Source organism: Cyprinodon variegatus, unplaced genomic scaffold, assembly GCF_000732505.1.
Source record: "Cyprinodon variegatus isolate N-32 unplaced genomic scaffold, C_variegatus-1.0 Scaffold1011, whole genome shotgun sequence".
Classification (NCBI taxonomy): domain Eukaryota; kingdom Metazoa; phylum Chordata; class Actinopteri; order Cyprinodontiformes; family Cyprinodontidae; genus Cyprinodon; species Cyprinodon variegatus.
This window is the reverse complement of record NW_015151464.1, coordinates 41,890-53,283: the sequence shown is the minus strand read 5'-3', so window position 1 is coordinate 53,283 and position 11,394 is coordinate 41,890. Positions and strand designations below refer to the sequence as shown.

Below are 11,394 nucleotides of genomic sequence, written 5' to 3'. Positions count from 1 at the left end.
AGCAGCTTCCTGGAAATGGAGTGGAGTGAAAGTTATAAATACCCCCAGAAATGGACTTGAGTTAAGTAAAGATACTCAAAGTTCTAAAGTACAGTAATCAAGTAAATGTACTTTGTTACTTTCCACCACTGGTTACAGACAAATGTGCACAAAAACCCAGATCCTGCAAAGACAGAATAAGTGTTACTGATTGGCTCTGGGCTCTAAACATGGGGCTAAATGGAGCTAGATGTTCTTGTTTTGCAGTGGATATAAACTTCCAATAATAAAGAGAAAACAATAATTCCTTTGATTTTGATATTGGTAGCAGTTTATGTGAGTTTATTAAGATAATCTTAAATCATCGCAACAGATTCCATATAGTTTTCACATTTTAGCGCCCCATTTAACATCTACTGTTGATCAGCTTCTAGTGGGAAATATTAGGTGGTCAAGATTAGGATCTTCTGTGGGAGACTTAAAAGAAAACTGGGAAACTTTAGTTGGTAAAAGTCAGTTTTGGTTGACCTTTGGTTCTCCTCTAAGTGAACCTAAACCTCTCGGTTTCTCATCTGTGACAAACTTCTCTCACTAATTTTTATTCTCCAGGTCACGGTAATGCACTCCATGCAGGCGGGCTACCTGGAGAAAGCCCAGAAGTACACTGACAAGGCTCTGATGCAACTGGAGAAACTCAAAAGTGGGTTTAACGATAGACCATGGCTAGCTTTTAGCATATTGCTCTTTAAAGTGTTTAAAATGTGCTAAATAATGCTAATTCCATCCCTAATCTCCTTTGTCAGTGTTGGACTGCAGTGCCATCCTTTCTACCTTCCAAGTTATTCTGCTGGAGCACATCATCATGTGTCGACTGGTCACAGGCCACAAGGCCACGGCTTTACAGGAGGTACCTTGGTTTATCCTGTGCTCATCACTTTTTAGTTTGCATTTACATTTTTGCCATCATGAAAAGGTCATGTTGAACAATGAACTTGGAGTTAAATTAAAATGTCTACATAAGGAGCCAGACTTCTTGATGTAAAGAAATTTAAACTTTGACTTACTACCCGTCAAACTCGCTCACAGCATGCCCTGCTGTCACCCAAAGGGCCTCAAACTTCATCTCTTGTTTTAGCCCGATTTACACTGCGTCTGGTTCTCCTCAGCTGCTACTTTTGCACCAAGTAGCAGAGGTGGGAGATGTGGAGCCATCAAGGCTGAATCCAAAACCACTCCTCAACCACTAACCTTTAACCTTTACGCTGAAAAAAGCCTGCACTGATGCAGACTTTCTATTTAAGGTCTGAAAGGTTAATTCTACCCTATCCACTATGAGCTTTGGGACGGTCCTTAACATGGCGGACCCTCATCAGGAGCGTGCAAATGTACGGTTAGTGCTTAGGGGCTGTTTAGGATTCAGCCCTAGTCATCTCCATGTCATGTGTTTGTTCTGCCAGCCACTGAAGAGGGTGAGTCCAATCTGCAGAGTGAAATTATTGTGCTGGTTGGATTCACCCGGTTCAGTGGTTGGCAGAGCAAATACATGACATGGAGATGACTCGGGGACTCTACATCCCCCACCTCTGCTAAATACCAAGCAGTCAATGAGAACAAACAGCCTCTGCATGTGGAGCCATGTGGATGGACCCAGCAGTAAATATACAGATGTCACAATTCTTTAAAACTGCTAATTTTCCACTGCATCTGGGGTTTCGTAATATTTCATTATAGACTGCCAGATCATTTACTAAAAACTTAACTAGACTGTGTCTAGCAAAGTCTTTTTTTTTTTTTTCTAAAAAAGACATGTTTTGCATGTTGACCAAGGAAGTCCAAGCCTGCAGCAAAGCATGGCGGTGGCTCCATTATACTTTGGGGCTGTTATTCTGCAGCTGACCTGGAGCCTCGGTCAGAGCGGAGGCAGCTGTAAACGGTTTCAAGCGGGTCTTTTCCTCCAGGCCTGAGTCTGATCAGAACGCCGTGATCTGCTCTGCACAGGAAATGCTGTCATTTACCGACGGGTTTGGAGCTTTGATTAAAAGGAGAGAACAAGTATTGACCAGTGAAGATGTGGCACATTCTGTTCTAGTAAAAAAATTAAATCCAGCCATGTTTAGTCTTTTAAGAGATTTCACTTTATTTTGCAAACAGGTAAAGCTCACCTTATAGCAAATATGTTGTTAAATGTATATCTTGACCTTTTTTTTTTTTTTGCACATCTTCCTCTTTAGATTTCACAGGTGTGCCAGCTGTGCCAACAGTCCCCCAGATTATTCAACAACCACGCTGCTCAGCTACACACACTATTAGTGAGTATATTAAATCAAACCTTTCTTTACTTGTGCTTTTGTTACAGCTGCTAAACTTTAAAAGAAACTGGGAGGTCTCCTTGTGATACGGCAGTGGTACCAGCTTTCAAGCTGAGGGAAAACACGTTGACATTATTTAAAAATGAACAAGGTTTCAATGTTAAATTCAGAATGAAAGAGCAATTAGCAAAATCCCACAGAGTTGGATTACTCGGCCCCATTGGGCTGATTGGCACAAAGCTCTGTTTTACAGGTGTGTTACTCAATGCTGCTCTATAAAGTTCTACTTTCTGGGAAAAAGTGTTTTCTCCCAACTCCCACTCACCCTCAACAGGATTCTGGAGGGTGAATTGGAGTTTGCCAAACCAGTCTACATGTGTTTTGTGGATCTGGAGAAGGCATTGGACCGTGTCCCTCGCCGGGGGGGAGGGTTGTCCTGTGGGGGGTACTCCAGGAGTATGGAGTACCGGGCCCTTTAATAGGGATTCTTAGGTCTCTGTATAACCTGTGTCAGAGCCTGGTCCGCATTGCCCGCAGTAAGTCCTACTCGTTTCTGGTGAGGGTTGGACTCTGCCAAGGTTGCCCTTTGTCACCGATTCTGTTCATAACTTTAATGGAAAGAATTTCTAGACGCAGCCAAGGTGTTTAGGGGATCTGTCTTGGTGGCCTTCGGATTGCATCTCTGTTATTCGCAGATGATGTGGTTCTGTTGGCTTCATCAGGGCGGGATCTACAGCTCTTACTGGAGCGGTTCGCAGCCAAGTGTGAAGCAGCCGGGATGAGGATCAGTGCCTCCAAATCCGAGACCATGGTCTTGAGCCGGAAAAGGGTAGAGTGTCTTCTCCAGGTTGGGGAGGATGTACTGCATCTTGGGCTCTTGTGCACGAATGAGGGGAAGATGGAGCGTGAGATCAATAGGCGGATTGGTGCGGGTTCTGCTGTGAAGCGGGCCATGTACCGGTCTGTTGTGGTGAAGAGAGAGCTGAGCCAAAAACCAAAGCTCTCAATTTACCAGTTGATCTACGTTCCTACCCTCATCTATGGTCATGAGCTTTGGGTCATGACTGAAAGAAAGAGATCCCGAATACAAGCGGCTGAAAGGAGTTTTCCCCATAGTGTGTCTTGGCTCTCCCTAAAAGATAGGGTGAGGAGATCAGTCATCCGGGGAGGGCTCAGAGTAGAGCTGCTGCTCCTCCACATCGAGAGGAGCCAGTTGACTCGGGCATCTGATTAGGACGCCTCCTGGACGTCTCCCTGGTGAGGTGTTCCAGGCACGTCCCACCGGAAGGAGGCCCAGGGGGGAGACCCAGGACACGCTGGAGGGACTATGTTTCTCGGCTGGCCTTGGGATTCCCCCGAAGAAGCTGGCCCAAATGGCTGGGGAGAGGGACGTCTCGGCCTCCCTTCTGAAGCTGCTACCCCCGCGACCCGATCCTGGATAAGTGGAAGAAGATGGATGGATGGTTGTTTTGTTATGAGGAGCTGTAGGAATGTAGGACATCATCATGCCCAACTATGAAATCTAAAACGTTAGCAGAAATGAGGCACTCACAGTAACACCCACGGTCTGCCCTACTCCATTAGCCTCTAGTCACCAACTGACTTCTCTGTAAAATTTACAACAACCTGACAGATGATGAAGACTTGTTTTCATACAGTTGTTGTGCTTTTCATATTTTTGATTACTTTTTAAAACTGATAAAACCATCATTTGTGTTATCAAAGAGAGCATTTTGGAAGGAAAACCTGTTTTCAACCCCTAAACTAACTGACCTCTAATCTCATCACAGGGTTTGTACTGCATCTCTGTGAACTGTATGGACAACGCAGAAGCACAGTTTACCACGGCGTTGCGGGTCAGTGCAAAAGGATTTCCCATAACAGTGGAACTGACTTCATCGCATCCTTTTTATTGAGCTCTGTTTGTTCTGTATTCTTGTCGGTAAGTTGGTGTCTCCCTTGCAGCTCACCACGCACCAGGAGCTTTGGACTTACATTGTAACCAACCTGGCCAGCGTTTACATCAGGGAAGGAAATCGACACCAGGAGGTAAGAAAGGAATCGTTTTATGCTTATAGATTAGATCATCTAAATGGGACATTTTTCTTTAAACAATGTTTTATGTGAATATTTTAAATCTGGTTTCTATATCAGTTGAAGGAAACCTTGAATGTGAGAAGTTTAGCTTTGTGAAATGGTTGCCTTTACACTTTTCTGCCACCAGATGGCACTGATGAACGTTTTTTCTTCTTCTGTTTTACTTTGGTAAAATCTATCCAAACTAACAATTTTTGTGTTTCTAAAAACATATTATAAAATGGATAAAGCTGATCATTTTTTCATAATGAAAAAAAAAAAATTTAAACCCTATTAATATGCTTGTGTTTTGTTTTTCTTCTCCAGCTATACGGCTTATTGGAAAGAATAAACCCTGATCATAACTTTCCAGTCAGGTGAAAATTGTTTAATGTAGTTTTTTCCCATTAAGATACTGTTCTTATAATAGTTCTATTCTCTATGCTTTTATAAACTGTAAACTTGTGTTTTTATTCAGCTCTCACTGCCTCCGTGCTGCAGCTTTTTACATAAGGGGACTCCTGTCCTTTTTTCAGGGACGCTACAATGAGGCAAAGTATGGGGACCGCAAAGTTTTACGCTCTTAAATAATAACCCGTCCTCAGATCCACCTCGCTCTGACACTGTGTTTTGTCTTGCAGACGTTTCCTTAGAGAAACCCTGAAAATGTCGAACGCTGAGGATCTGAACAGACTCACAGCCTGCTCTCTGGTTCTGCTGGGCCACATTTTCTACGTACTGGGCAACCACAGAGTAAGAGTAACCCCTTATCAAGCATTTCTTATACTCTAAAACCACTTGTTTTTTATTTATTTATTAACCACTTATTTTTTTATATGAAAGGATTAGAATGGGGAAAAATGTCGCGGTACAATGTCATCACGGCAGAATGTTTAGGTTTCATCTAAAGTCAGACGTCGTTTTTATATAATTACCGTATTTTCCAGACTATAGAGCTCACCTCACTATAAGCTATAAACATAGGGGGTGTGTTGGCCTAGTGCTTATAGCAGTGCACATGTGCTCTGAGAAGGTTGCAAGGACCCGGTTTGATCCCCACAGCCTGCACCCTGGGTCCCTGAGCAAGACCCTTAACCCCCACACTGCTCCCTGGGCACCACACAATGTCAGCCCGCTGCTCCCCACGGGGGTGGGTTAAATGCAGAGATAAATTTCTCCAGGGTGAGATCAATAAAGTTCAATTATTATTATTATTAAGAAAACGAATATTAAAAACTGGAAACTTGTATATATAAGCCGCTGATATCTACTGAACTGTCTCCCACCAATCCTGTAGGGGGAGCTCTACATATAGCCCCTGGAGTACTAAGAAGAATGCTAGCTCCCTTTAGCTTGTTGGCTCCCAGCAGTAAGAGCTCGTACTGAAAGATGGGGCTTCATCAGCTCTTTATTTCTGCTCTGCAGGAGTTGAGCTCAGTCTCTTCATTGGTTTGGCAGCTTTTTTTATTTTTTATTTATTTAGAAAGACAGATTTCCATCACATCAGTAATCATAGCTTCATCGGTTTAAGATTATAACTGAGGATATAAGCAGAAAGTCTAAGTGATTTTGTCCATGTTGCCTTTCTGGTATTTTTTACAGAATATCACTAACTTAATTGTAAAGATAACAAAAATGAACAGAATTAAACAGTAATGGGGATTGCAACACCTCGAGTAATAAAAAAACACAAAGACATAAGAGGGCAAGACATATTTCAGAAGAACAATCAAATGAAGTCGTATCTAATTGGTTTCACATACTGAGTCCATTTTAACCAAATCTTATACATTTTTTCATTTTCTAATTGGAGGGAAAAACGGATCCTTTCCATCACATAAATCTGGAAAACAATTTCAATCCATTCATCAATAGTGGGTGGGTCTGGTTTCATCCATTTCCTTGTGATGGCCTTCTTACTGGCAGCCAGTAGTGTAGCCAGCAGTTTTTTGTCTTTGTTAGTCCATGTGTCCAATTGTAGATTGCCCAGATACAGTGTTTCACATTTTAATGGAATACTTACATTGAATATATTTTCAATATGTTTGTGGAACTCTTCCCAATATGGTTTTATTACCTGACAGTCCCAAAAAATGTGAAAGTGGTTAGCTCCTTCAGACCCACAGAGTCTCCAGCAGGTTGTTTTGATATCGTCTCTGAATGGGGGTTCAGCAGCTTTAATGCGGCAAATAAATGTCAAAATGTGTGAATTCGGGACATTTGTCCTCTGTCGTGTCTGCTCCTAGCGATAAAATTAGCCCCATATTCTCTCATTTCCAACTTTGATTTCACCATCTAAGGGTTAGGAAAAATCCAGAAAAGCTGCACCTTCTTATAAACCACATGTTTCAAAGTGTGGAAAAAAAACTATCTGTTTATAGACCAGATGATATGGTATATTCAGCCTCTGGAATTAAAAACTGAGAGTTTATTCTGTCATGTCTCTAAGCCGAGGGAGAATAGAAGCGCCAATCAGATGTCTTTACATTTTTGGACTTGCTCATACAAAGTTCAGCTGATTCTGATTTTTTCCCTTAAACTTTGATAGAAATGAATCTCAGAACGAGCAAACAAATTTACCAGCTTTCCTTTCATGAGCAGAAACATTGATTTATATTAGGAAAAGAGATTTTGTCCCGTAATGTGTGAGACTAGAGTTTACTGTTATGAACAAAGAGGTGACAGTAAATAAAAAAAAATCTCTAACATCTTATATCAGCAGGTATTTTTGTTATCAGTAAATTATGTATTTTATTGCATAATCTCACTGATAATAAAAATGGAGGCTTAATCACTCCATAAGGTTGTCCACACAGAAAGGACTGCTTTTATATATGATGCATTCACTGTTTGGAAAAGGATCGGATTTTTGTATTTCCCAATTTCAGCTGGAGTCTTTATACTCCAGTTAATGATTAATCAATTACTGAATTAGTTAATTATTATTTAAATAATCGACTAACCCGATTTATTGTTTTGTAGTTGTGATTAAAACTTGTATGCCTGATTTAAAAATAGAATTTTTCTAAATGCAATTAATTGCCCAGCCATAGATGAGCTTCATGAATCCTGTTAATGTTTGCATTGCTCTTAATTAAATTTGAGACTAAAAATAATCAGTTATTTTTTTTTAAGTATAAACTGTTGAACAACGGACAGAAAAAGAAATATCAAGACGACAGGAATTAAGTATTTTGCCAAGGATTTTTGTATGGGTAATGCTTACATTATTTCCACTAGGATTTGTACTTCAGTTTGAATCAATGGTGTCAGATCTTTTAGATAACCTCAAATAAAAGAAAAAGTAAAATACCCCAAAATGCTTGTAAAACGGCTGTTTACTGTCGTGTTGAAATGGATCAGGATTATGTTCCAGTTGACCCACATTAGTAAAGAAATGTTGATTATAAAAACCTCTGGTGGGAGTTAGTGGTCAGTTATCTAACGATCATAGAGGATGACCCCTCCCCCTAAAACATCCTGTCTTCCAGGCAATGAAATTTTAATTGCTTGAAGCCTTGGACTCAAGATGAATATATTAATATATCTAATAAATCATTCAGTATTTGCAGGCATCTTCTTGCTAAACATGATTACAGGCTCTTTCCCCCGTTTGTGATGGTTACTAAATTTGATCGTCATAGTTCTTTGCTTTTGTTTAAGATGCACTTTAATCAGGACACTTAACTCTGATTTTAAAGGATGTTTTTATATCCCCTTTTAGGAAAGTAACAACATGGTTGTACCTGCCATGCAGCTGGCCAGCAAAATCCCTGACATGTCTGTGCAGCTCTGGTCTTCAGCGCTGTTGAAAGGTATGCTCTTTATTTTTCAGAGCGTTACACCATCACCACCAGGTTGTGCATCTTGCATTTGTGCTAAAAATCCACTCTGCTGTGCTTGCAGACTTGAACAAGGCCCTTGGAAACAACATTGAAGCCCATGAGGCTGCACAGATGCACCAGAATTTCTCCCAGCAGCTGCTGCAGGACCACATCGCCGCCTGCAGCCTCCCTGAACATAACCTCATCAGTGTACGTGAAGCTTCAATTGTCGCCTTTCAACTTTGCTTCTTTTTAAAAATCTGCTAATTTGCTTCATAAATCAATGCTGTTTGGGTTTTCAACATATTTCTAATGCTGCAGTTCCACCATTTGTTTTTTTCCAGTGGACAGATGGCCCCCCTCCTGTCCAGATCCAGGCCCAGAACGGTCCCACCACGAGCCTCGCAAGCCTGCTATGAAGAACCCACATGATGCATGCAATTGTAGCTGGTAAATTACCACAAGCAGCGATTTGATGCCTAAAAACCTGCTATCCACAACACTGTAGCTTAAAATAAATCTTAACAAGCGACCGGTTGGACATTCACTTTATTTGCTTCAGAGGATTACTTCCGATTGCCTGCTTGTATTTTTATTTTTTTTTGTTCTAAAGTTATCAACTCATAACACTCTGATGGCGTCGACTGTGGGGGGGCAGGATCCCGGTGGGACTCCTGGTTTAGGAGGACGGACACATAGCAATGTATAAAAGTTTCATTGCCTCAGATATAGGGATATAAGTTTGTCAGGGTTATTTTTTATTTCCATATCTTGGAAAAGATCCAGTTAGATAAGGGGCAGTAAAAATATGTAGAAGAAATTAATTTATTCATGTTGCTATTTTTGTAACTGTTGATAAATATTTTACATCTTGCCTTTTTTTTTTCTTTTTTTTTTTTGTATGAATGCTGTTTTTCTCTCCCATGTTTGGATGTTACTAATGTGGACGCCCTGTGCTATAGTCTCTCAGCTGGGTCGCCTATCTTACATTTTTGATGATTCTTTTGCACAAAATCCACAGTAGGAAATATAGACCTGTAACTTATCTTATATTCATTTGAAATGTTTCATAGCAAAGACAAAAAAGCAGCATATGTTGTTTTGATGCACAATCCACTGTGTTTAGGAGATGCTTTTAAATACTAGTAGAATTTATCATATTATCACTAATACCCTTTAAAGAGTACACATTTTCTCATGTATTTGTTTTAGGTTTATTTCTTGCTATAGTTTTTTTTTTTTTTTTGTGCATCTGATTTTTTTTTTCCCCCCCGAGATTTTGAAAAAATATATATATTTTATTGTCCTAATTTTTCTTGATAGTCCTACTAATTGATCTTTTCATGGTTTGTTTGTATAAATTTACCACTTGTTAAACCTTTTATTGTACAGTGACATTTTCTAAATTCAATTTAGTAAAGTGTGGTATGTATTAGTTTAGCTAACATATGTAGGTATCCCATGGCTTGGTATTTAAAGCACTGTAAGAGATGGACATGCAGTTTAAGCTTCAGTACTAGCCATATTTTATCCAATGCCTCTGTTTTTAATTCCTAACATTGTTTTCAATGATTTTTCCAATAAAAAACATGATTTAAATTGGTCAGTTTAATGATTTACTTATCCTTCTGCTGTTGTTCTTTTGTAGTTTTTTTGGGTGAATATACTTGTTTCCTTATTTCAGAGGTATGGGGTCCATCCCCATTTGAAATATGCAGACTCATCATGTGCAGCTTTTGAATGAAGGGGCACATTTCATTGTTATGATCTCATCTGGAATGTATTTAACTTTTAGTATACGCAAAGAGGGCAAATCAGTTCTGCAACTCTTGGTTTCAGAAACGTGTTTCCCAGAAGTGTCAGGTGGGCATTTATCATTAAAGCTTTTTTAGTTTGCTTGTAAAATCTGTCAAGAAAAAAACTATTGGATATGCACCACACAACTCTTGGATTTATGGGACAGTGTCAAGAAGAGAGCAAAGATATTTATCTTTTGGAAATAAAAAACAAAACAAACAAACTATGATCTAATGAAACCAAAACGTAACTTTCCGTCTTCACAGATAATGCTGCTTGGGAGGAAAAATATTGGAAATTTTTTAAGCAAAACTATCAAAGTTTAGACATCCTGATAGGAAATATGTCAGGTTCCCATTTTTCTTACAGCTAGGAATAATTAAGTTGATAGTTAAGCCAATCCGTGACCAACAGTCTTGTGATTAGGCCTGCAGCAGATTATTTTGAAAATCAATTAGTCTGTTGATTATTTGTTTGATTAATCAATTAATAATCGGATTGTCAAGGGCTCCTTAAAGGTACAGTGGAGGATTTTTGAAAAGACCTGCCCTGTCCACTTAAAAAAAAAATTACATGCACAACCCTTTATCCACTCCTGAGAGGGGGAAAAAACTAAACGCGTATGAGAGCGTGCACGAGCCCATTTCTGTTTAAAAGTTGCTGTTTGCACCGCTCATACAAGCTTACTTTCCAATAGAAGATTTGCAATTTTTCCACTGTCAGACTCTCCACCAGTAAGTGAAAATGGGGACCGGCACATAGGACGGCCTTACGTAAACATATCACAATAGTGATTGACAATCAGTTGGACCACTTATTTTGATGATCCACCTCAAAAAAAGAACATCCTCCCCTATGCCTTTAGAGAACATTTTATACAGAATGAAACCAGGTGAAAATAAAACTTTTCGACTTGTCGAGTTCTGGATGGAGCATATTGACAGGAGAAAAAGTTTTTTTTTTTTTTGTAAGTGGGTCCCTCTGTCAGCTAAAGGCATGTCTTACAGTCTATACTCCAGTTAATGATTAATAATCGATGACTATATTAGTATTTCAATAATCCGACTAATTGTTTCTGCCCTTGTGATGTTGACTGTTTAGGTCACTTGGAAGCTAGATTTACACCAAGTACTAGAAGGCAATGGAAAACCCCAAGTTGTTTTTAGAGGAGTAAAAACTAAACTTTTTAGAGGACTAAATGAAAGTTCAGTTTAATAAAGGAGTGGCAAAGACAGACAGCTGCCATGAAATTGAGAGAATCTGTGGCAAAACTTGGAAAATGACGTTGGCAGGTTTTCTCCAAGTCCAATTCTATTCAGTCTGACCTACACTCACCGGCCACTTTATTAGGTACCCCATGCTAGTAACGGGTTGGACCCCCTTTTGCCTTCAGAACTGCCTCAGTTCTT

The 11,394-nt window shown here is 39.7% G+C and overlaps 1 protein-coding gene across 1 annotated transcript in view; it reads left to right on the top strand.

The window, feature by feature from the left end:
• Nucleotides 1-9,782, top strand: part of mau2 (MAU2 sister chromatid cohesion factor) — a 16,971-nt gene extending 7,189 nt beyond the window's left edge. The window contains exons 5-15 of the mRNA XM_015399423.1: nucleotides 546-679; nucleotides 783-886; nucleotides 2,211-2,288; nucleotides 4,079-4,144; nucleotides 4,254-4,337; nucleotides 4,692-4,741; nucleotides 4,843-4,920; nucleotides 5,006-5,117; nucleotides 8,089-8,179; nucleotides 8,271-8,398; nucleotides 8,533-9,782. Of these exons, the coding sequence (XP_015254909.1) occupies nucleotides 546-679; nucleotides 783-886; nucleotides 2,211-2,288; nucleotides 4,079-4,144; nucleotides 4,254-4,337; nucleotides 4,692-4,741; nucleotides 4,843-4,920; nucleotides 5,006-5,117; nucleotides 8,089-8,179; nucleotides 8,271-8,398; nucleotides 8,533-8,607 (1,000 nt within the window). The 3' untranslated portion in view covers nucleotides 8,608-9,782. The remainder of the gene's footprint in view (nucleotides 1-545; nucleotides 680-782; nucleotides 887-2,210; nucleotides 2,289-4,078; nucleotides 4,145-4,253; nucleotides 4,338-4,691; nucleotides 4,742-4,842; nucleotides 4,921-5,005; nucleotides 5,118-8,088; nucleotides 8,180-8,270; nucleotides 8,399-8,532) is intronic.
• The last annotated feature ends 1,612 nt before the right edge of the window (nucleotides 9,783-11,394 follow it).